This window comes from Melampsora larici-populina (assembly GCF_000204055.1).
Source record: "Melampsora larici-populina 98AG31 unplaced genomic scaffold MELLAscaffold_61, whole genome shotgun sequence".
Classification (NCBI taxonomy): domain Eukaryota; kingdom Fungi; phylum Basidiomycota; class Pucciniomycetes; order Pucciniales; family Melampsoraceae; genus Melampsora; species Melampsora laricis-populina.
In genome coordinates, this window is record NW_006768825.1 from 277615 (window position 1) to 301874 (window position 24260).

Consider the following 24260-nt stretch of genomic DNA (forward strand, 5'->3'; position numbering starts at 1 on the left):
ATGCTTAACCTGAGCGGGCTCAAAGACATTCCTAAAGGCCTAACTGGTCCACGCTCATTGAGTCCTAATCCGCTTCTTACCAATGGGCCTGACTCTCGAATAAGCTCCGATCCGGCATCTAGTATAACTATCCCCATTAGACCAAATCTTCATACTACCACTTCATCTCATCCGGTCGATCCCTCACCTGTAGGAGAACCATCGACAGGCAATCCCATCGGCACGCCTGCGGCTGAACCTACTCCTAAGCCTTATGTTCGGGACGGCTACCTCACCACTCGGTTTGAGCATGCTCAGACTGACGAGGGGTTCATCGTCTTGACAGGCAGGCAAGGTGAAATTACCAAGTGCGAAGATGAACCCATACGTGTACCGGGTGCAATTCAGGCCTTTGGTGTTCTGATCGCGGTCGTATTACACGGCAACATTCCTCTTCCAAGCTCATCTGAATCAACGGATCCGGAGGAGCCCAATACATCTACTATTCCTGTATCACCAAGCTCAGAGAATGCAGATAACCACCAAGAAGTGTTGCAAATATCTCGTGTGGAAGTGGTGCAAGTCTCTGAAAACTCAGGGCTTATTCTTGGCCACAGTCCACAATCGTTACTACAGCTTCACTCATTCTCCGACATCCTCTCGCCCGATGAGGCTCAAGTACTTTATGATAATCTTGAAGTGACACTCGAGGGGGGACAAGAAGAAGCCGGTGCGCATACGTTCAGGCTATCTGGACAAGGTGGACGGGGTTCAGGGCTAGATGGCCGATCAAGTCACAGCACATGGACGTGTTGGTGTGCAGCCCACCGACCAGAGCCTATCCGCAGGCCGGCATTGATCATTGTTGAATTCGAGCTTGAGACTGATACAATAAACCCTCCGTCCATTATCTCGAGAGAGCCCCTGAGTTACGATGAGCGTGGAGGAATGGCAGGAGAACCTTATCTTCCCACTGAAGAAGACCTGATTGAGTCGACTCGATCAGTCAACAAGCCAATCAAGGCACTCTCCCGACTTCGTAAGAAGGGTAAAGACTTTAGTGGTGATAGTGTCGAGGTACTCTCGATTCTGAGTCAGGTCAACGAACAATTTGACAAAGCTAAAGATTTACCCAGTTTCCTGAAGATGTCGGTTGGAGTAGTTCGTGAACTGACTGGCTTCCATCGTGTCATGGTTTATCAAGTCAGCGCTCTTGTTCAACCGTCGTGAACTTGCATGATGAAAGTGATGACATATGCTTACTTGTTCAACTTTCTCTTACCTACCCTGTCAGTTTGATGAGAATTGGAACGGTCAAGTTGTAGCTGAATTAGTAGACTGGAAACAGACACGAGATCTTTATCGAGGTCTGAGATTTCCTTCAACTGGTGAGTCATTGTCGTTCTTCTTTGGCTTATCCCCTCTGAGATGTACCATCCTCTTGTCAATTCCTGAATATATGCAGACAAGCATTGTGGATCAGACTTCCATCTCGTATTTTTTTATTTGCACAACCAATCTTATTGATCGAAAAATTGGGTGTAGTGATCTGAACTCAGTTTTGCCAATCCTTCTTGTCTTTCAATCCAATTTGTCTCATTGGAATGTAGATATCCCGGCACAGGCGCGTGATCTGTATCTGATCAACAAGGTACGAATGCTGTATGACCGGGACATGCCCACCGCTCGATTGATGTGTCGGTCGCCAGAGGAAGTGAACACACCGTTGGATATGACACATTGCCATCTGCGGGCAATGAGTCCAATCCATATCAAATACCTCGCCAACATGGGTGTCGTGAGTGATTACGTCTTTTCACGTTCTTATTCTCCATTCGCAGTGGTATGATGCTGAATATAGCTTTTGATGCGTACTACAGCGTGCTTCATTCTCAATTTCAATAATCTGTAACAACGCATTGTGGGGCTTGATTTCATGCCATTCGTATGGTCGATATGGTCATCGGGTCACCTTTCCAACTCGTCACTTCTGTCGGATGTTGGGAGATAGTATCTCAAGAAACATTGAGCGACTCAATCTTTCTCATCGATTAGAATCACGAAAGCTGATCAATACAGCTGCGACAGCTGCTAACCCATCTGGCTACATTGTGGCAAAGGCTGAAGACCTCCTATGGTTATTTGATGCCGAGTTTGGAGTACTATCGATTGGGGACGAGGCCAAGATTTTGGGACCGGTTCACAATAGTCAAGAGCTATTGGCTGTGTTGGAATATCTACGTGTCAAGTCATTCAAGTGAGTGTATCACACACCGAACCCGGTCATGCCAACTTTTGCTTTACAGATCGGGTGTCAGCTCCGTATCAACAAGATATACGAGGTGCAAGTTTGCTGACCTTTGTCATATATTTTAAAATGGTATGCTTTTAGCTCAATGCAAGTATCAACAGATATCTCACAAGAATATGCCGATATTGCATACCCCGCGACCTTCCAGACCATTTGTGGAATGTTGGTGATTCCCCTTTCTAGGGGCGGACAAGACTTTATAGCTTTCTTTCGACAAGGTCAATTGAAAGAGATTCACTGGGCTGGGAACCCATATGAAAAAGACGAAAAGGCGGGGCGTAGTCCCACAGCTTCTGAAGAAAGCTATGCTCATTTGAGAACATTAGAGCCGCGTAAATCGTTCAAGATCTGGTCTGAGGTAAAGTGTTATCTCTAGCCTTTGGTTTGATAGTATGCGATGGCTTGTTGCCATGTTATCAACTTGCTCATACATCTCCTTGACATCTTTTTCTTTTGAATTGTTCTTTAGACTGTCAGAGGGCGATCCAAAAATTGGACGGAGGAGCAACTCGAAACAGGATCAGTTCTTAGTTTGGTCTATGGTAAATTTATTGATGTATGGCGGCAGAAGGAAGCAGCCGTTCATACCAATCAATTACAAACATTGCTTTTATCGAATGCTAGTCACGAAGGTTTGCTTCAGATTTCATTTAATGGTGTGAATTACAACTAGCGGAGAAGCTAAGTCACGTTTCGCAAATGTATTCAGTTAGGACACCTTTGCATCAAATTCTGTCGACTTTGGAGTTGGCGTTGGATGGTAATCTGGATGATGAAACAAGGGATAATTTATCAAGGTCTTACCACGCGTCGAAATCTTTGGTTCACGTGATCAACGATCTTCTGGTGAATCTTGATTTTTTCAATTAGAATGTGAATGACTCAGGTTAGGTGCAAAATGTATTGACCCCACCCCCATGACTGGATTTGATCTTCCTAGGACTTGACTAAGGCTGAACAGGGAGGTGACCTATTCTCGCGCGAGCCATTCCACCTCGCCTCAACTATTGAAGAAGCCATCTCCATTCATCGAAGGGAAGCCGAGCGCAAGGGCTTACAATTCCATGTCATAGAGAGTCCGAACTGCGCTCCGGTCACCGTCGCAGGTGACCGAGCTCGGCTAAGACAGGTCGTTTCGAACTTGGTCGGCAATGCAGTCAAACACACTACACACGGTACGGTCCAAGTGTACTGGGGTGATGAAGCTACCGAAAGTGACCAGGGAACAATATCGGAAGAACATGCAAGGTGAGCGTGGTTCCAGAGAATTCAATCTTTCACCCTGAACATCGATCTCACAAGTGAAATGGACCCATCATTCCTTTCAGAATCTTCGTCTCTGTGACTGACACCGGCCGAGGCATCCCTGAAGCTAAATTAGAAAGTATCTTCCGAGCTTTCGAGCAGGTTGAAACCGGTGAATCCATAGATGGGACTCAACCCGAAGAATCTCTAGGCCTTGGACTGGCTGTCGTCGGTCGGGTTGTTCACAATCTGGGTGGCCAGCTTCGAGTGGACTCCAAGGTCAATCAGGGATCAAAGTTCACCATCATCTTACCGTTTGCGGTTGTGGTGCCCTCAGCCTCAGGTGGATCGGCACCCTCCCGGCGTGGTTCACTGAGCACATCCGACAACTCTCCCGCGATGTTGCGGAATCGGTCAGATGACTCTAATGCTGCCAATCGGTCGCTCTTGGCAAAGCGGTCGAGTACTGGTAGTGTCGGGAGTGGATCAGGCGGGCACCGTTCCGAAATCGATGGTCTTGTTGAGGCTATCCAAGGGCCTGTAGGTATAGCCGACACGACCGCAGGAGGGCTACGAACCCCTTTCAGCCCAAACCGAACTCGACTGCGTAGCCCAGTTGGCTCATCGAACACACCTGCGCGTGCTTATAAGTCTACGGAAGATACAGGTAGCAGTTCAAGCTCGCATTCTGCCCTTGGGTGGCCAGGAGCAAGCAGATTTGAGTGGCCACATAAAACTGTCAAGTTGGCCGGCAATTCAAACTCTAAAAGTCGGTCTCTAACGCCCAAAGGTCCAAGTTCAGACAGCTCGGCTCCTGCAAAACTCACGCATGCTTCGTTAGCGAAGATTGAAACGGACCAGGACAGCCATCAACGCTCTGTTTCGCATGATGCTTTAGTCAGTGCTGAATCATCAAAACTCGGATACTCCTCAACAAAAAGAGATAGGAAAGCAGATCAGAAGATCACTTATGTGCCGAATCGAGCAAGTGTGATATCTCCTTTGCGAATCGGCCAAGCAACTCAGACGACAGGTTCGAATGTTCGAGCGAGACAGGTCGATGACCGTAAAACAGTCAACAAATCCGAACCACCTCGATCCGTTGAGATGGGGGCGAAGTCACTCAGTGGACTTAGAAGTGATAGCGTGTCTGTGGAGACAGGAAGCATGCAGTCACATGAACCAGCAAGTATTAAGTCGGCCGAGACCACCAGGAGTACAGCTTCGAGTAATTTGATGGTGGATCATATAAGTAACTTTACTCGATCGGTAAATTCAAGGGTGGTTTCGAAAGAGCCTATGAGAGTGATGGTAGTTGAAGATGATGCGATCAAGTGAGTTGATATATTCCTCAACACCTCCTGTTGAAAAGTGAATTGTATCTCATGGATCTCCATAACTGACCAAATGATTTGTGCGCATCATAAAGTCGAGTAATTTTGAAGAAAAAGCTAACTCAAAGCGGACATGCAGTTGCGTTGACGGTACACGGACAAGAAGCCGTTGAACTTTTTTCAAAAGATGCACAATTTGATATCATATTGATGGACTTACAGTTGAGTGTGTGGTTGTTTGGAAGTGATGAGGCGGAAAAGAGAGGTTGTTGACTCTAACACTTGGTGATCATTTTGTCATTATGGCTTCTAGGATGCCAATTTGTGATGGATTAGAAGCGACACGGAGGATACGAGAGTTTGAAAAAGAACGGACCAAATGGGATGTATCGTTACCAAAAAGTCATCGAATCAATTGTGGTGTACCTATCTTAGCAGTCTCAGCTAGTTTACATGAACGCCAACGGGCTGAGATCACAGATGCAGGAATGGATGGATGGATTTTGAAACCTGTGGACTTTGCCAGGTTATCAAGTTTGATGGTAGGCGCCATTGATCCCTTACTGAGATCTGGTCAAGTATATAAGTAAGCCTATCTGTCTTCTATAAGGCTTCCGTGGTTTGCTTTATTGACCGTACGTCTTTTTGTTGAGTAGACCTGGAATGTGGGAAAAAGGAGGATATCTTGAAGTACCAGAACGCAGATTGGAGCTCTGATGCAAGGGTATCCAATCAGTTTTCAATCACTCAATAACGCTCACTCATATACTTAAAACTCATAATATGTGATCACTTTAATTTTCTCCTTTTTTTGACATTCATATCACAAAACCTACCATTACGCACGTCTCTCTTAATCAGCATTGTTAATTTTTCCTATTGTATGATCTATAATTTGATGACTTCGTTGTATCCATCACTTCTCACATCTTTTCTTCTTTCGATTTTCGATTTTCATTTCACTTCACATCAAAAAGATGCATAAACAATTTTTCTCCCTCTTTCACCTTCTTCTTCTTCAAATCCATAGGTCAAAACTTGTTGTTGTTATCATCATCATCATCATAGAAAGTTTGAAGTATGTATATTGTAGGTATGAATGTTTATCTGTTTTTTTGTTTCCTTTAGTAAGCTTAGACGGTTTTCTTTTTTTGGGGTTTAATTTCAGGTCAAGTTTCTATTTTCTCATGGTTGTTTACATAATATATATTTATTTGTTTTGTAAAAGAAAATGAAAAAAGTGATTTTGGGGTTTTGTATTTGTAAGAAATCATTTTTGTTTGTTTTCCTTTGAGCAATCAAGTTTATGGTTGGTGTTTGATTCCTTTTATTCATTGAACTCTCGAGAATTGAGAAATGATCAAAGAAAATAGGGTTTTTGTTGTTATTGTTTAATACAAATGCAGATATGATCAAGATGTTTGGTTTTACTATTAGGTTTGCGCATGCTTTTAATATTATTCATCAGGTTGTTTCAATTTGGGATCTGGGTTTTTGAAGGAGTCAACTTTCAATGAAAGATGGTTGAACATTTTTCCTCTGTTTTCTCTGTATCCAATCTCTCATTTTTGAATCTCATCAAATTGATCACCTTATATAAAAAAACCGAAATTTGATCTCACATACATCAATCTCCTTGGACTTATTAAAGACATCTACAGTCAAACCCGCGCACATGCATACCCGTGCACATGCATAACCAGCCAAAATGCATATGTTTTGGTTTCCACCCAGCTGGTGCAGGCCAATTTTGTCATTAATTGCATAATTATGTCAAAAACCATAATGCATACTTCTTTTCAAGTCCCCAAAGTCATAATGCATGCCTACAAAGCGCCCCAGGATGTGTTTTTTTTTTCATTGAACTCTGATCGAATCCTTTGCAAGTAGGATTTTGGCAACATCAGGCAGCAATGAGCCCTCTATGGGGTCAAACCAACCCCTAGTGGTGTTTTTTTCTGCGTCGAAAAAATATCTTGTCCTTTCACCCGCGCAAAATACAAACGTACTATTGCATAAACTCATACAATTTCAACAAAAACCCGTCATAATGCATATTTCAATGCATTTAGGCCTAAATGCATACAATATGCATTATGGGGGTTTATCCCTATTTGCATAACCCGCAATAATGCATAGCAAAAATTGTCTCCCCAATTTATGCATTAGCGCGGGTTTGACTGTATTAAGCTTATTTCAAGGCCAGAAGAGCAATCCTTTTAAAACATCAAAGAAATATTCAAGTTGCATATATACAGGACTCTACATTTTTGAATGGCTAACCTGAGTAAGTTGGAATCTGGTTGCTTCACAAGTAATCTCTACTATTTCTGATTTATTTCTATGAAGAGCAGAAAGATCTTGTAGATATAGAAATTTAAGTAGTACATACTCACCTAAAACCGGGGTAAAAATTGGCACTTAACTGTTGGCAAATGAAACACAAGTGATTTGTGGAATTGATAGTTGTGATGTGATAAATATAGTTGATCTGCTCTAGAAGATGATCAAGGGAGAGTGATACCCTCGAAAAAGACGGGTCTCCTTGGACAAAAAACAATGTTTTAAGCTGTCCTAGTTGAGCAGGATGTGAAGCAGATCCAAAATATCTATGCCATGAAGTCATCAGAAAGGATGAAAATCAAATGATGTCATAGTTAGAAATCAAGTGAAATTTAGGATGACACAGAACATGCTTTTACAGGCACCTCAATGTATTCCTACAGTTGATCCAGCTTAGTTACAACCACAAGCCGGCCCCGGGGCCGGCCCCGAGACCCAAATTTTCAACCCTCCAGTAATACCCAAGTAGGGTATTTTGGTAGAGGTTTTTTCACATCTTATTGCCACTTTTGACTCACTTGATCTCAGCTTTGTTGATTTGTACTTGGACTATCAAAGCAACAGCTTCAAATGCAAATCCTTCCTGGACTCAAAAGCTCTCTTTGAGGACGTTCACAAGTGGTGTCCAGTGTCAAGGATTTGGAAGTATTTTCAAAAAGTCAATTGGCAGATGGACGTCTATTGGTGAGTCTCTGATCATTCTTGTCTTCTTAACTCACTATCCATCACTGATACCTTGTCATTTTCAACACTCAAGACTTGGTATGACCAGGTACCAACTGAAAAATTGACCAAGATATACTGCTTGCATTGATGCATACCACAAAACACCATCATGAGATTTGGCATGATGTGTAACCCTCAGAGGGCTTTTCTTGTCTTATCTTGCTGTTTTCATCTTTTTTGCATCTTCTGTCTCATTTCTTCATCTCTATGTACGCAACCCACCATTGTTATGTACTTGATGAATTGTGATGAGCAGAACTTGCGCTGAGGGTTGCTTGTGCTGAGCCATGCTTGTGCTGCTCATAAGGTACTTAAGTGGACACATAAATGCGTGGGCGCCTAGGCTAGGCAGTTGAGGCCTTAAGTTAAGTACTTAAGTACTTAATATTAGGCCAGTTAGGTACCCGGACCCAAATATTGGAGTTTGGGGAAACACAATTTTTTTTGAAAAAAAATTGGCCAATCAGATTCACTAGCCAAGTCATTTCTCATACTTACACCCTACTCCTAACCCAAAAATGACTTACACTACACCAAATCAAAAATTTACCATGGATTTTAGAAAAGTCAAAATGAAGAAAAATCTGAGCAATGCTTAAGGGGTTGGAAAAAATTGGAAGATTATGGTTGAATCCACCTGTGATGTCTCCTTCTTTTGCATATTTTTTCATATTTTTACCTTTAGTGTTGAAGATGTTTCAAAGAAAAATGATGTTGGGGTATATTTGGTCAGAAACCCAGATTATGTCCAAAACTACCAAGGTTTGGGCAGAAATGTTTGAATATTCACAAAGACACCAATTTTTTTCCAATCAATTTGGTCGTCACAAATTATGAAAGCCACACCCAGGATCTAAAATTTTGATTTAGATGCTAAAACCATTGCGGCAAATATTTATAAGCTTTTCTTGCTTTGCTGATGGGGACTGTGATTGCTGTACCTTAGTCATTTTTGGACACATACTGCCCATTCCAATGTGTACATTTTAAATCAAACATCCAGCATTCAGAATGCAAAGACATTACATATGGTGAACCAAAATTGAAAATTTAAGATTAATGACTAAATAAGTGCCAGTTTTGGACAAAAGCTGGGTTTCTGACCTGATATACATTGCTGCCATAAAAACATGAAAAAATATGCAAAATGATAGGCACATGCAGGGGTATACAACCCTTATTTTTTCATATTTTTCTGACCCCTTCTGCCGTGTGTATAATTTTCTATGTTCTCCTAATTTTCTGAACTCAGCGGTAAATTTGCAATCTGGCGTAGTGTTATTACATGTGATTTATTTATAGGGGTTGTGTGTATAACGTTGTGTAACTGAACTTTGCTTTTGCAGAGCAGTCGTGGACGTGACTAGACTGGATCAATTGTAGCATTTCAATCATTGTACATTGAGTGATCAAAAATCTTCAATTTTCTGAAAATAAAAAATATAAACATGATTTCTTCCCTAAGATTTCTTAAAAATAATGATAATCCATATGATTTACTAATGTAAATAGATGAAGATAATCATAAGCCTCTGGTCTTTCAGGAGGTATGAGGAAATTAACATACCTTGTCATTTAAGAAAGATATGAGTCAATTAAGCAAAGGTGTTGATCTCTCCTTGTCTCCAAGATAAGCTTTGATACCACCAAGAATACAAGATAGCAAACACTTGAGATTCTCAGGAGGTACAGGCTTAAATGCATAAGCTGTCATGGTAGACATGGTTTTCAGTGGGCAGCTGAGACCTCATGTTAAAAGTCTGACCAGATAATGCCAACTGGATTGAGCTCCAGAGATGGAGCCAACCATATAAACTTGACAAAGTAATCTTGGTCATTCCAAAAGTTGGATCTTTAAGCATACTGTTGGTAAACGCACCTTGATCCAGATGAGACCATGCACTTCTAGCATATTCTTGAGGAATTTGATCTATAGTGCAATTTTTACGGTGCTGTACAGACTCTAGCAGGTCTTGAACATCCTGATCATTCCAGAACAGCATGACCTTGTCATCTCAAGAGTCCAAGCCCAGGTTTTTCAAGGGACGTCAGATGGCAAACGTTTCAATAATATAGCTGAATTGGTATTAAGCTGGTGAATAGCTGAGATTTGTGTCCATTTCATCTTGTTCATTAGATGGCAATGTTCATCATTGATGAAGAGTTTGGGTTTGCCCATTGATTTGTTCCCTTCCATTGAGCTATATTCCTTGACCTATGAAATTATAGAGCATACCATATTGGCTGAAAGACTCCATTATGGGAAATGTCTACACCCTTTACCTGAGCCATATTCAGCCAAATGATACATTTTTGATATCATATGCAGGTGGCTTCATAGCAATAATACAGGATATGAAGATTGCAAAAATTGAATTTTCCAAAAAAACTGTAGCTTTTTTATCAGTACTTAACTTCAAGTCAAATATTCTCCATTCCCTGGCCTCATACTTCTATCTGTTGCAAGGTAAGCATATTTAATTATTTGTTATCATGTCACTGTCAGGATTAAACACCCTCCCAATTGGAATAATTTTTCATTTTTTTGGAATAAGTGATCATTGACATATAAATGCTCATTGATTATTGCAAAAAAATACCTTATTCCAATTGGGAGAGTGTTTAATGCTGGAAGTGTATCTACAAACCTTTGCCTCTGGTATTGATTGTATCACAAGAAATCACATCTCCACCCAATCCATAGTGAATCCTACATGGCTGTTTGCTTGAAAATATCTGGGTGACTTTGTGTTCAAAAGTCCTGATCCTAGTGTTTTAGTGATACTGTTGATTTTCTCTTTGGTTGTTTATCAGCAGTTAATCAACAAAGTTCTTTTGTTGTTTTTTATAATAAAGTAGTCCATGGACAATTTCTGAAAGTTATATTATGAGTAGATTATACTCTTCATGCTCTGTGTAATCCTTGTGGGGTTATACATTTTACAACACCTGGAGTTCAGATTACTTCATTATAGCAAATGTATCTTGATAACTCTTCAGATCATGTAAATGGTAATTTTTTGGTCCATTTGTCGAGATGATACTGGCTCCCAAATGTCAGCACTGGGATCATACATCTCAACTGGAGTTGAATTCAAAACTATCATTTTTCTCCTTTGGGTCTCTTTTCTTTGTCCTGAACAAGAAGTCCAAAGTTCAGCCACTATCAAAATGATCCTTTGCTCACTAGAGCCATCATTCCATTATATTCTCTCTAGTGTTGGGTGTTGATGTAGTCATGTCAAGATTCAATACACCAGATATGTATCTACAACAACTCACCTTGAACCCACTTGAATATCATAGAAATACTCTAAAGTTCTCTCTCCTTTCCTGAAATGCTGAAATGAGATAATGAGCCCAACCCATTTTATTTGTATTTTAAGTTCATCATTTCCTAAAAGATTGGAAAACCTTGCTCTCCTGTCCAGGTCTTGTACAAACTTTGCATCAGGTCTGAGCTCAGACATTGATGTTTCCACTGTTATTTCCTCAAAGAATTCCAAGGCAAGTATGTTCCCAAAACTTGTCAAGCTCTATTCAAAGACACTCAATGAGGCCACCTAGGAGTTAGGAAACCTTGACAGGACTGTGTGACCTGTGGTGCATTTGCAGCAGGATACTGTGTAGGCCTCTGATGTGCAACAAGCTGACATACCTTTTCTGGATGCACTACCACATTGAATTACACACAGCAGAATTTCATTGTGTTTTCAACAGAAAGTGGTGAAGATTGTTTGGAATCTTGAGCTTCAAGCTTGGATGTGAAGATTGGACATGAGATTGACAAGCTTCATTTCTATAAATGGACCTCATTGCCTCTCTTTTGACTGAGTCCAATTCACCTTTTCCGCTTGTTCAACCAATGGTCAGTGATGTGTGAAACATCAACATGCAGGACAAAACATATCCTAAAGAAATAAACTTCACAATTTGGGTAGTGCGCTTCAAGAGTTTTCCTTTCTCTTTCCACTGCTGTGCTTCACACAGCCTTCAACTCTTTGGCCTACAATCACATGGAAAATGCTGGTGCACAGTTTTGTTCCAGCAGAGATATCTCATTTTGTCACACAAGTTTCAAATTCTGCAGTAGGGTTTGAGGTTGCTGTTTCCTATGGTGATGTTGGACAATAAGAGTGAATTTTGAAGTGAAAGAGATTTTTAATATCCCCTTTTTTGGTCCAATCCAACCATCCCTTCCAGCTGTATGTCTCAAAGATATCTCAGATCCTGTCAGAGTTCAATCAACCATGACCAATCATTTTTTTATACCTAGAGCATCTGCTTATTTGGTCTTGGGTTTCTCTGTCACAATGATTGTAAGGTTCGATGAGAACCTTCACTGGATACTTCGGACGGGACGCTGTGAGGCACAGCGGTAGGGTTTTCTAGAACCCAAGAGATCTAATCTTTAATTACTAAAGCCTACGAGAAACCAGCTGGTTCCGAAGGATAGAGGGCGGATGATTAGTCCCGATATCTCTCGACTACAATAAGATGATAAAAGATAGAAAGAAATAAAGAATGAAAGAAAACTGTTCTCATACCTGGTTCCGAAGGATAGAGGGCGGATGATTAGTCCCGATATCTCTAAGGAACCATTCGAGATGAGATGTGAAAAACAAATATATATGAATCTAATTTAGGTCTAAGTAGTTTTGTATTAAGTGTTTGTACTTGGTGTTTAAGTAATGACCAAGGGTCTTACAATGATGTGGACTGCATGCACAGAACAAAACATAATCACTGGGGCACATCACACACTATCTGAAGACTCAAATTTAGATTATGAAGAACTCTGGTCCTCTTTGGAGCCTATCCTCACCCCAATTTTGCCAGATATTCATTCCTCTTCATCTCAATTTTTGGGACTAACTTCTAAAAAAACCCACCAAGAAGATTCAAATTTTGCAGCACAAGAGGAGATATCTGATGTATCATGGTTCCAAATGTCATGTGACACTGATATTTCCCAAAAGACCTCACAAGGCATACATCAAGATATACCACAATTGAATGCAGATAAGACCCAACCTGCTGTTAACATTGCTGAGATCCATACGGAACTTGAAAGAAATAAACAAGAGTCGAGCAATGGTGCTATAGAACATATATCAAAACTGTCAGACAGTCCAATCATCTCTATTCCAGATTTCTATTCACACATACCAGATAAGACACTTTCACACACCACAAATCATCTTGCAAAATATTTCCTGTACATCATTCATGATTATCTGGATGTTCAACTGGGATCCATTGAAGTTGATGAAGCCAAAAAGATTTGGAATATCAAAACCATTATCCCTTTTGTGTATTTTGCAATCTCTCATGCTTCTCATCATGAGATATCAAGTAGGTCAATGAGATACGCTGCTTGCCTTTTTGTAACTTACCATAAGAAGTTCTTGTCACCTTATAATGAGATAGATTACAAGAGTCTTTACAGCTTTTTTATTTGGACCACAGACATCTTCCATCAGATCACAAGTCCCCGACTCATCTTCAATTCCTCTATGGGAAAAGAACATGAACAGGCTCAAGAGCTTGGGCGGATCAGAGATGCACATCCAGTGGCTCGCCTCTTGTTGGAACTACGGGGTCCCGATCAGATCAAATCAAGCTTGACTTGCTTGACGCACAAACATAGTAAATATTTCACTTGCAAGTTCATTGAAGCATGGGAGAAAGATATGAAGAAACAGTTCATATATCAACAAAGTCTCACACAGGTGGCTGGTCTTTGGGAAGATTGGAACAGTAAAGCAGAACAGATCATGGCTTATGGGGGGACTTTGAACCAGCTCATCTTACCAGAAAGTCAAGATAATAAAAAAGAAAGTTCAACTCAAATCTTTGATGGAGTATACAAGTGTGCATTCGGATTTTCATATTTCGTAAATTCATTTTTACCTCAAAACCCATCGATATGGGATGTAGGCAAAGAGGATTCCATTAGCAAGGTCTTGTATGCCTTTCTCAACCAACCAAGATCCAGTGCCAGGTCAAACATCTTTTGGTACACTTTCTTGACTCGCAGGGATATCAGAAATTCAAAAAACACGCGGCGGAAAACAAGGGCGAAAGCGATGCTGCAGACAGACAGACAGTCACCAAGAGGCAACTAATAATGTAAATGACAAGAAGTATAACCGCCACACAATAAATCTCTATAAACTCATTCATGTTCAACTATGAGTAGCTTCGACATATAGAACACGTGTAAAACAATGGTAGTATGATTCGTTTCTTGCAGTAGCATCTGGAGCGTATGATGGTTTCTCAAGGACTCCGGTGGTGAAGTTATGTGAAAAAGGGTTCCAATCTCGTCAGAGGCAAAATTTCATTTTCACGCCTTTTCTGTGATGAAAATGACTTCTAGATAGCAGAGATGGATACATAGGTTTGAAGGACGATTGTGATCCAACGATCTCGACAATTGTGCTTTGCCATTCGGTTGACTACTATATGTCCTGTTTTCTTTCTCCCATGAGTCCCTTTTTCTCATCGCGAAGAAGAAGAATCAAGGAGTAGTCATCTCCATAGAAAAAAAGTATTTCTTGTCCAATGTTTTCATTCTAAGTCTTGTAGTCAATGCTGCCATCCATCTGTTTATCTTTATACTTTTTTTACTCTTCCTCTGGCCATCCTATCTGTCCTCAAGTTGCAATCCAGTTATATAGCCCAGATCTGCCGGTGTTGGTGTCTAGTCAACCCCTGCACTGAAGGTAAATATTTGCTTGATAACCTTACAGATTTTTTCATTGCTGTTTCTGTGAGTCTTTCTTTACGGTCTTGTTATATGCTTGCAAAATTTTTCAAAAGCAGGAAGGGGTCAGACTTGAAATCTATCAACAGAGTAGAAGTGTCAGTAAAAAAAGGTCTACCCTGTAGACTTTTTGAGTCTCCTGAGGCTTTCCTGGAACATTCTACATCACTTTCAATATACCAAACCCCCGAATCTTGTCACATCCTTATCGAAAGCCTCAAGGGGGCTGGACCTTCGACCACAATTTGCTCGACTTTTGTCTCAAGGTGGATCAACGTGGCATTTCTGGCAGGCATACAAACTCTGAATGAGATTCAGACATGGTCCTCGTGTGCGCTGAACAAAGACTATTGTGTGTCTCAACACTTAATCATGGAACAATCAGAGCATGTGTAGTAACCAATGCTCACCTTGAGGCTGCGACGAATTCGATGTGTGGTTGGACCTCATGTGTACATTGCTTGCAAACTTTGGGTGCTGTAGTGCGAGGACCGGGCACATTGAACGTGTTCTCGATGCCAGTATATCTTTGGAAGAGCTCATTCCAACAAGAGAATCAAATTATACAACAGCTGATAGCTTGGATTGTGACAAGGTGGCATTTACAAAGACTTGCAGCACTGAAATGAATAACAGCGCGACAAAGACACCCAAAGCTAAATGACATTGATTTATTATACGAAAACCAATCACAGCTTCTACCTTCCTGTGACTTATGAATCATAGTCCTTCGCGAAAGTTGAATTACAGGATCAGTGACCACAAGTGAGACGCGAAAGTCATGAATGAATGAAAATGATGATACAAGCCATTTACAACTGGCGAATAATAGCAAAAACTGATGGTATCAAAGTGGCAAAAGTCGATCAAACAAAAATTAAGTGGGGTTTTCCTTGCCAAGGTCCCATTCACGGATCTTGCCACGTTTGGCGTAGCCATCAATGTCCATCAAACCGAGCTCTTTCCGTGCCGTTCGTTGAGCATGAGTCGTCTTATAGATATTCTGATCACTACTCTCACTGGAAGAACTGTGACTGGACGATCGCTTGACCCGCTTACGCCTAGACCGACGTGACTTGTAATCCTCTTCCTCTTCGCATGCGTCAGTATACGCTCTTGATCTTCTCGATTTCTTCGGATGTTCATCACTGTCACTGCCACCTTCTTGTTTCTCTCGTTCGCGACGTCTACGCGTTCGTTCTTCTCGTCGTTTTCTTCGTCGTTCTTTTCGCTCACGACGTTCCTCGGACTCCCGTTCCTTTTCTCTTCTCTTTTGTTCCTTTTGATCTTTGAATTGTTTCAGTATTTGATCCCAATCGTCATAGACTCCTTCTGCGATCAGACCAGTCTTGTTATCGGTCAGTTCTTCGAGTGAGATATCAAGACGAGGGTCATATGCTGGCGAGAAATATTTGTCCATTTTCGAGCTCGGTTGGGCAACTGTTGAGCTGGAAGCTTCGAGTCCGTTAGTTTCTTGCGGATCTTCTTTCTGGCCCAAAACGGAGGTTGGCCTGTTTGTTTGACTACAGCCAGGGAAAGGAGCCGTGTTAGTGAAGAATGGTCAGAAAGTTTGAGATCATTAGCTTGATTGGTGACACACCTGGTGGGAAGCGTCGGGTCACGGGCTTTGAGAAGTTCCCGGCGAAGAGCCTTTTCACGGTCATCGCGATGCCCACCGCGCTTAGTAGCTCGAAGTCTCCTCATTTCCTCCTGTTCATCAACATCAACATCCTCCTCCGATCTTATAGCGCGTTCCTTACCTTTGGAGCTCCTTCCTCCCTGAAGTATCAATCGCTCCAAGTCTACACCGCGAACTTTGCCGCTTGAACGATCACCCTTGGTAGTTGATACAGTGGTCTGACTCCGGTGTGGTGCATCGTTCCTTGATGAAGATCTCGGAGAAGAGGGTCGTTTATCCCATTGTTGGATCCGGCCGGAGTCTCGTAGACGTTGATGCTCTTGCTCAGAGTTCTCAATAGAATTATGATCTGAATTCTTGTGAAGTAAACTCCTATTGTGATCATTGACGTCTCTAATTACAGATTTCAAGAACCTTTTGTTTGTCTGTCGAGGGCCAGTCTTTGACCTACGAATCAAAAGTTATGCCCACGAATAGAAGATCCATTATAAGAGTTCCGATAACACGGGAAGTGTGGAGGAAAAGACCTTGATCATATTCAAACACTTACTCTGACTCATCCCGCTTCAGGAAAGATGAAAATCCGATTGAAGACGTCGCATTCCATCGGGATTCTTTTTCTTTAGCTTCCTTTAACAATATCTTCGCTATCTCATCATCCAGTGAGTCATCCGGAACATTTGAAGGTAAAGATGCACCCCATGATGATCGTAGTAGAAGCCTAGATTCAGTAGATGTTTTGATAGGTGATTTTGATGAATTAGATTGAATGACCATCGGGATGGAAGTGGAAGTCTTGTTTTGAATCTGGTGAAGTGTTGTCCAAGCAACTACCAACTGGCTGCACTGCTTGGAAAGAGATTTAGCCCCGGGGCCAGTTCAGCGCGGTTCTTTGGCCCCGCCAAAGGCATTCTGTACTTTGAAAAACAACAGTTTTGGGATCAGAAACATCTTGGATATGATCGACGTCGCAATTGAAAAGGAACAAAAAGCTTTCAACAAAAGAAATGAGATATGTGAACATGTGTCGATGAGGGGTGCAAGATTACGCCATTGAACCCAAAGTCAACCACATATCTTAGATAACAACTTCATGAGAAGGACAGCATATTGCGCTGAATTCTCAATACAAGATTCACCTTATTTTCATCTTTAGCTTCCCACCTCAAGACTTCGTATGCCAAGTCTGTTCTTGGAGGTAACATGATAGTTCCATGAAGATTGTATAATGGAAACGGATTCTGTCTCCTCCGGTGTTATTATATTCTAATTTTACTTCATTCTGGCCACAACATTAGTTGTAAGTACATAATTCATACATAATATAATAACAAAAGAAGATCAAATTACAAAAGAATGGAGAAATATGAAACCAATTCGATCATGCAATATCATCAAAACTAAAAAATGCGTAAAAGAAATGTTTATCTTCACTATCAAATCTAGATCATCTTACTTACGAAAAGCAAGTTCAATAGCAATTTGATCTAATCGAACTTTCCAATCACCTACTCCATCTAATTTTCTTCTAATCTCTTCCATCTCTTTATCCATCGTCACTCTCTTTTCTTCTTCTGATCCAATCGTTTCAATCGTCCAATCTCCATCTGGACTTAATCTTACCATTCTTTCATGATATTTCACCAAGGATGGTTTATGACTAATCGTAATAAGTGTGATCTCAAGTGATTTAGCATGCTCATACATTAATCCTTCTACGTCGGTTGAAACAGCTGATGTGCATTCATCCATAACCCCAAACCGTGGTGAATGATAAAATAATCTTGCAATCCCCATCTACGAAAGTAAACAAACCCAGCAAATGAATCTTAGCACAGAAGGACCTAAAGTCGGGCAGGAGAATGACGCACTCTTTGTTTTTCACCTCCACTCAGAATATCCTTCCATTCTTTCACCGTATCAAAACCTCCTTCACGTGCAGGAATATAAGCCAAATGTGCGCACTCGAGGATCTTGATCAATTCTTCATCCGTACCTCCCATCGCTTGAAATTCAGGGAAGCTGTGGGGATAAATGATCCTACAATTGTTTTCAATATGACGGTATCAGTCATTTAAAACTCAAAAAAAAACAAATACCTCAGAAACACTGAACTGATCTCTCAAAGACCCGAGGCTTAGGTAAGGTCGTTGCGGTAGGTACATGATGTCACCTGCTCTTGGTTTCTTTACTATACCTTCGAAACAAGGCCACAAACCAGCCAAGACTCTGGCAATCGACGTTTTACCGACTTGATGTTTGTGAATGTTCAAATCCATGAGCTCAGGCTGATGATGTGAGCATGATGAGGAGATCACTAACCTCCATTTGGGCCTGTGATTAGACAATGATCGCCCCTCTTGATCTTCAAATTCAAGTCACGCACTAAGACTTCACCACCACGGTCTGGAACCAAGCTCGGTACCACAATTGGCACATGTTCAAAGGAGACCACATCCTCTTCTCCTTCCACCATTCTACCATTGATACAGCTTAATTCATAAGGTTGAGCCTTGTCTCCTTCTCGTTTCACTTCGTATCTGCCTTGATGTAAATCATGTAGGGTAGACAGAAGAGTATAAACCCTAGAGGTATACCCAGCTAATTCGGCAAGATCTTTTCCTGAGGTCATCATTCTTCCACCTGCATCTGCAAGCGAGAGCATCAACCTTCTATTGGCGATGTAAGCTGGTGGATATGTGCGCGTGTCACATTGAGATCAGTTAATGAATAAATTTCAACAAACTACAAAACAGTAATCTTGGATAGAGACTCACACTCCGTTCGTTTCGCAACCGAGGGGTACTCATTAGCTGAACCAGCTGTCCCCGCAATGGCTTTGATCTGTTTGGGAAAGAAGACGGGAATGCTAACGAGCATATAACCGACCGCACTCCAAGCATACTTGATGACTAAATCTTCTACCATCGCATAAGCTATCCTGATTTTGAAGATCGAGTTGACATGTCTTATCAAACGAAGGTAAGTTCGATTGAGAATATCTTTTTCTAATGCTGCTCCATTGTAGAAAGAGATCTCTTCAGCGTTGGTGATGAGACGTGTATGAGTTAATCTAAAATCGCCTTCAAGTTTGGTCTCTACTGCACTCAATTTGCCAAAGGCTGGAGTGATCTGTCGTAAGATCCAACCCGTTAAGATATAGTTGATCACTAAACCAGCCGAACCCAATTTTCCAATACTTTTTCCAAGTTGATAATTAAATAAGATCAAATCCAAAGCTGGTTTGGAAATGTTGGAATAAAGTGAAGAGAGTGATTCACAAAATTTCGCAATATCTGAAGTGATGAACTGATCGGCAGCTTCGATCCTTGTGTCCAAATTGATGAGTTTATAAAACGTTTGAGATGGCGAAAGGTACAGATCGTGAACATAACGTGTTAAACGGGTTCGAAAGGAGAGCGCAAGTTTGGATTGAAGGAATCGAATCTGTTTGAAACCACAATGTGAGATGTTAGTTCACGCCGGAAGAGAAGTGAGCAAGTCAGGCCAACCATGGAGTTTGTATAAGTACTTGGTATCGCAAGCAGATACCAATAAACCAATCCTTTGGCAAACCCTTTGAGGTCAGCAGTGACGAGGTCACGGACTATGATACCATCCAATTTAGCGACCAGAAGAGAAAGATAAGTTCTCATCAATAAGAAAAAAGTGTGTATGATGAGCATAAAGATTTCTTTCGATGTGGTTCTTGGAAAGATAATCATAAAGATACACTTCAACTCTATAAAACATCCAGTGGGTAACAAAAATTAGTATCTGTCCTTAGGACGATCAATGATAAAAGCTGATATTGTGGATAATCAAAAATACGTACGTCTGAAGAATTCACGATTCACTCCCACAGATTTTTTCCCTTGATGAGCACCAATAGAAGTTTTGGGAGCCACAAAAATTTTGGCATGTTGATTAATCAACTCAGGTTTAGTAGGCCTAAGATTAACCTTTCTAAGTTTTCCACGATGAGGAATTAAAAGTTCTCTAACCCCGTCAGGTCTAAGCTTAAACATTTCTCTTTGAGCTAACTCATATTGAGGTGTGGAAAGGAATCCGGGAGTTTGAGGTTGATTTGTAAGTGATTTTCGATCGCGATTTCGTTTTAATTGAGATTGTCGATATCGAACAAGAGCGAGGAGTGGAAGGATTACGGTAGCGTAAGTTAAGATTCTCCTTTTATGAGCGATCGATGACATCTTTGTTCGTTTGCATAAATCTCATAAGTCTTGATTCCCTTCGAAGTGGTTGTTGTTTTGAAACGGAAAGTGACGGCTCAGCCTCGGCCCTCGATCCATCGATGATGTCAGCGATCGTTGCATTGTCGGGACTCGGGACAGGAAACCCAACCCGCGGATCAACCGACGTTTCATTTACTTTTTTACCCCGGGGCTCCAGGTTTACAATCTGGAAGGCAATTCTAGAACTGAAGCCTGAAGGGATGCTGAAAGAATCATGAACTCGCCGGATGAAAGATGATATTTTGATCCACAACTGTTTGCAGCCAAAAATATCTGCAACCTAATGTACTACATTCTTAAGCTCAAACAGTCTGGTACAGGTTCAAATTCATATGGTTGACCTTGTAATGCACAGAGGACCGCAAAGTTCAAAGTCAATCAAGAGTTTTTTAGCCCAGAGGGTAGCAACATTTTTAATGTCTTTTGACCACACACAAGAGGTTGGATTCTGTCCAGAGGTGGGATATAATTGCCTTTTCAAAATATTTTCCAAGCAAGACATGCTTTTTAGTGTGCAAGTCTCTTGAACATTGGCTCCAGGTGACCATGAACTTCTACATGACTTGACTTATGTGAAGTCTGACTTGAGCCCCTTCTGATTGCTGATTTCATCAGATTTCAGGTTTGATGTCCACATCTACTTCAGGCTTGATGTCCACATCATCACCCACATCATCCTCTAAGATAGTTGATGGAACCAACATCTTATCTTGTCCACCGTTTCTGATGACAAATTAATAATAGCAGGTCAAAATCAACATATTGTTCAGCAGATCCACACCAAAGAAAGGGAGTCAAAGACACTAACCGAGCAATCTCAATGTTGTTAGCCACCCATTCATCTACCCAAAGTGATCCAGGCTTACATGTTTCAATACATCCCAGCACAGGACATTTCCATCTACCCCTAGCACCTTGATTATCTTTCAGGAACGTGTTCAAATCAAAACACTACAAAATCGTGACAAATTGACATTTGTTCAATTCAAAATCTCTGACCAAAAATTTACAAAAAAACTGACCTCTAGATGATCACATCCATTTCCTCTTACCGGGACTTTGATCAGTTTTTGACTTATGGGATCCAGAAGAGTGAGGACTTCCTGACCTTTCTGCTGAAAGTTGTCAATTAAACCGTGAGTGCTTACAGGAGAACACTTATTTTTCAAAACGATCTCTGTCATTTGCTTGATGGAGCACATCACCACTCTGTCTAATGACATCTCAGTATGCGGGTCGTGGGTTGAGGAATTGAATTTTATCGTGCACTCTAGGCTGTTTCCTGATGTCAAGATTTGCTCAATATACACACAGTGGTGTATTCAAAGGTAAAAGAAGGGATAAAAAACTTACGACCGGGTTTGATGCTCGCTCTAGGAAGGATGATCCAGTACAGCGACTGATTCGTATCTTGAGAGAATAATTCAGGAGGGTCACAATCAACATCCGTGATCCAGAGTTGAAATCCAAGATCACTAATGTACAATGCATCTGCAACAATCTTGATGAATAATACAAGCTCTACCGAGATTTGCTTTGCTTCATCTTCCTCATCAACATTCAATGAAGTCCTGTCAACAGTCAGAACAGATAAGTGAAAACAACAACAGCAACAATAGGCTCAGACATAAAGACACATAATTGAACAACTAACTGGGTGAAACATAGGTGAGTTGGATCGAGTAAAAAGGTCAAAATATGGGGAAGTTGACTCCCATTAATCTTGAACCAAGGTATGATGTTATCTTGTGCGGTCCATAGCGAATCTTCAGTGACAAGATCATCTTCACTGTCGATATCCATATCCGTGCTTTCTCGATTGTCATCTTCTAGCTCATCATCATCATCATCATCATCATCCGAGATATCGTAAACCTCGGGAATAGTTTCACGATTGATATCATTTGACTCCACTTCCTCGACCTTGACTGGATCATCGAGCACCAAAGAGGGTTCTGACTGGGCTGACTCAACGACTGAAGGTGAGTGAAGGGCTTTCGAACTTGATCGGCTCAACGTTGAGGACAAGGGGCGTGGGATCAAAGGTGATGAACGCGTTGACAAAGGTGCTAGCTGTGTCTGTGATGGTGAGTGTGATATCTGAGGTGGTGGACGTGTTATCTGCGGTGGTGGACGTGATATCGCAGGTGATGGACGTGATTTAACAGCTGGACGTGATGTAACAGGTGATGGACGTGGCAGCGAAGTTGATGATGGCCTTGAAGGTAGTCGGCGAGATGCTGGTTTTGTGACTATCTTGACAGACTTGTTCGAAATGCTCTCAACCTTATTGCGAGCTTCCTTGCAGTACCTTTGTATATCTTGACCACGCTGCCGGAGTCGCCGAGATTCTTTAAGAGTCAAACCAGCTTGAGGAACCATAAAATTCTCCTCCACAATATGAAGTACATTCGATAAGGCTTGAATCTGCCTAACATCGGATTCATGAGTTCCACAAGCCTCAACGATTTTGGTCACACGCTGAAGAACGGGCCGGCATCAGTTGTATTCAATCTTTCAAAATCTCTCTGCATCAATCTTTCAAGCTTACGGCACAGAAATGAGCGATCATGTCCATCGTTTCAGGCGCATAGGCATCGCGACGACTGAGAGTGGTCACCACTCGGAGCGAGTATTCTTCGAATTCATCGCCATCCAATTCTTCATAGCATTCGTCTAAAAATGTTCGAAGCTCTCCAAGTCGCGCCCCGGATTCTGGTCGCTCGACTCGCATCATGTTTTGTGTTGAAGAAAACTTTCGATGTGATTGGCTAACCAGAACTTTCGTCAGCTTCAGTCAACAAAAGGCATGAACACGACAAGTTACAGTGTTCAATCAAAGGGAACACATGAAGTGTAGAATTACAAGACGATCATCAACAACGTTTTACCTACATACATCGAGTTGGCCATGATGCTATCAGATGCTATCATCATCTTACATATCTTTATCTTTGTTGCAATATGTTTCATCACCGCTCAAAATGAGTCTCCATAGCTGGAGATGAAGTTTCCTCCTCGCGATCACAGCTCTATCATATCATCTCAGGCTCCGACAAACGCGTCTGATGAATTATCAAAGAGACTGATCAGAGTGACCAAGCCGGTTGTGGCATTGACTGTGAGCTCCCGATTGGTACCTGCCTATAATGGATTCGACCATTCAGTACTCAGCATGAGCCCCGTTTCCCGCGGGCTCGGGGATCTCCGGCTTCCGTACCGTCGGTACGGTGCCTCGGGCTAGGTATCTCAGCCCCCCGGCACCGTACCGACTCCGACGGAGCGGGGACCGGGCAAGAGTATGAGGATCCCCGGTTTTTATCGGGGAACCGAGCTATAGCAGAGAGCTGTAGAATCGAGGGCAGATAGGGAGAAATGAAAGGTGAGGAAGGCCTCGTAACAACTCATACATCAGTATAAGGAATCAAATACAATGAAATACCTGTACGAAACAGTAGAATATCAGCCGGAACTTGCTCGTGAAGCAGATTTATGAATTTTTTTGATCTAGCAAGCTCTACCGACTAACACTCGACGGGGAACCGACGGGGAACCGATATTTCGGTAGGCCCCCGATTTTCGGTGGCGGGGGGCGGTCTGAAGACGTACATGAAGATCCCCGACGGGGAGGGGTCGGCTCGGAAGCCGGGATGCATTTCCA

The 24260-nt window shown here is 41.7% G+C and overlaps 4 protein-coding genes across 4 annotated transcripts; 1 reads left to right on the plus strand and 3 right to left on the minus strand.

Moving 5' to 3' along the window:
- On the plus strand, nt 1-5586 carry MELLADRAFT_39867 (uncharacterized protein; the record flags this gene model as incomplete). Its single annotated transcript, XM_007416472.1, has 14 exons — nt 1-411; nt 508-1182; nt 1274-1367; nt 1590-1777; nt 1860-2236; nt 2372-2648; nt 2760-2922; nt 3000-3136; nt 3231-3538; nt 3619-4591; nt 4655-4869; nt 4965-5090; nt 5183-5455; nt 5523-5586. 14 exons carry the CDS (start codon nt 1-3, stop codon nt 5584-5586), a joined length of 4281 nt encoding a protein of 1426 aa, XP_007416534.1.
- Nucleotides 5587-15242: 9656 nt separating this feature from the next.
- MELLADRAFT_118120 (uncharacterized protein) lies at nt 15243-17551 on the minus strand (the record flags this gene model as incomplete). The annotated part of the gene is made up of 4 exons (XM_007416535.1): nt 15243-16230; nt 16308-16793; nt 16897-17192; nt 17486-17551. The coding sequence occupies 4 exons, from the start codon at nt 17549-17551 to the stop codon at nt 15585-15587; spliced, it is 1494 nt and encodes a 497-aa protein (XP_007416597.1).
- A 247-nt stretch (nt 17552-17798) lies between these two features.
- MELLADRAFT_39855 (uncharacterized protein) lies at nt 17799-20374 on the minus strand (the record flags this gene model as incomplete). The annotated part of the gene is made up of 7 exons (XM_007416534.1): nt 17799-18143; nt 18218-18386; nt 18462-18597; nt 18669-19034; nt 19124-19793; nt 19859-20088; nt 20182-20374. 7 exons carry the CDS (start codon nt 20372-20374, stop codon nt 17799-17801), a joined length of 2109 nt encoding a protein of 702 aa, XP_007416596.1.
- Nucleotides 20375-21210: 836 nt separating this feature from the next.
- MELLADRAFT_112073 (uncharacterized protein) lies at nt 21211-23336 on the minus strand (the record flags this gene model as incomplete). Its single annotated transcript, XM_007416533.1, has 6 exons — nt 21211-21322; nt 21408-21550; nt 21622-21881; nt 21953-22170; nt 22254-23080; nt 23151-23336. 6 exons carry the CDS (start codon nt 23334-23336, stop codon nt 21211-21213), a joined length of 1746 nt encoding a protein of 581 aa, XP_007416595.1.
- Between the last annotated feature and the right edge of the window lie 924 nt (nt 23337-24260).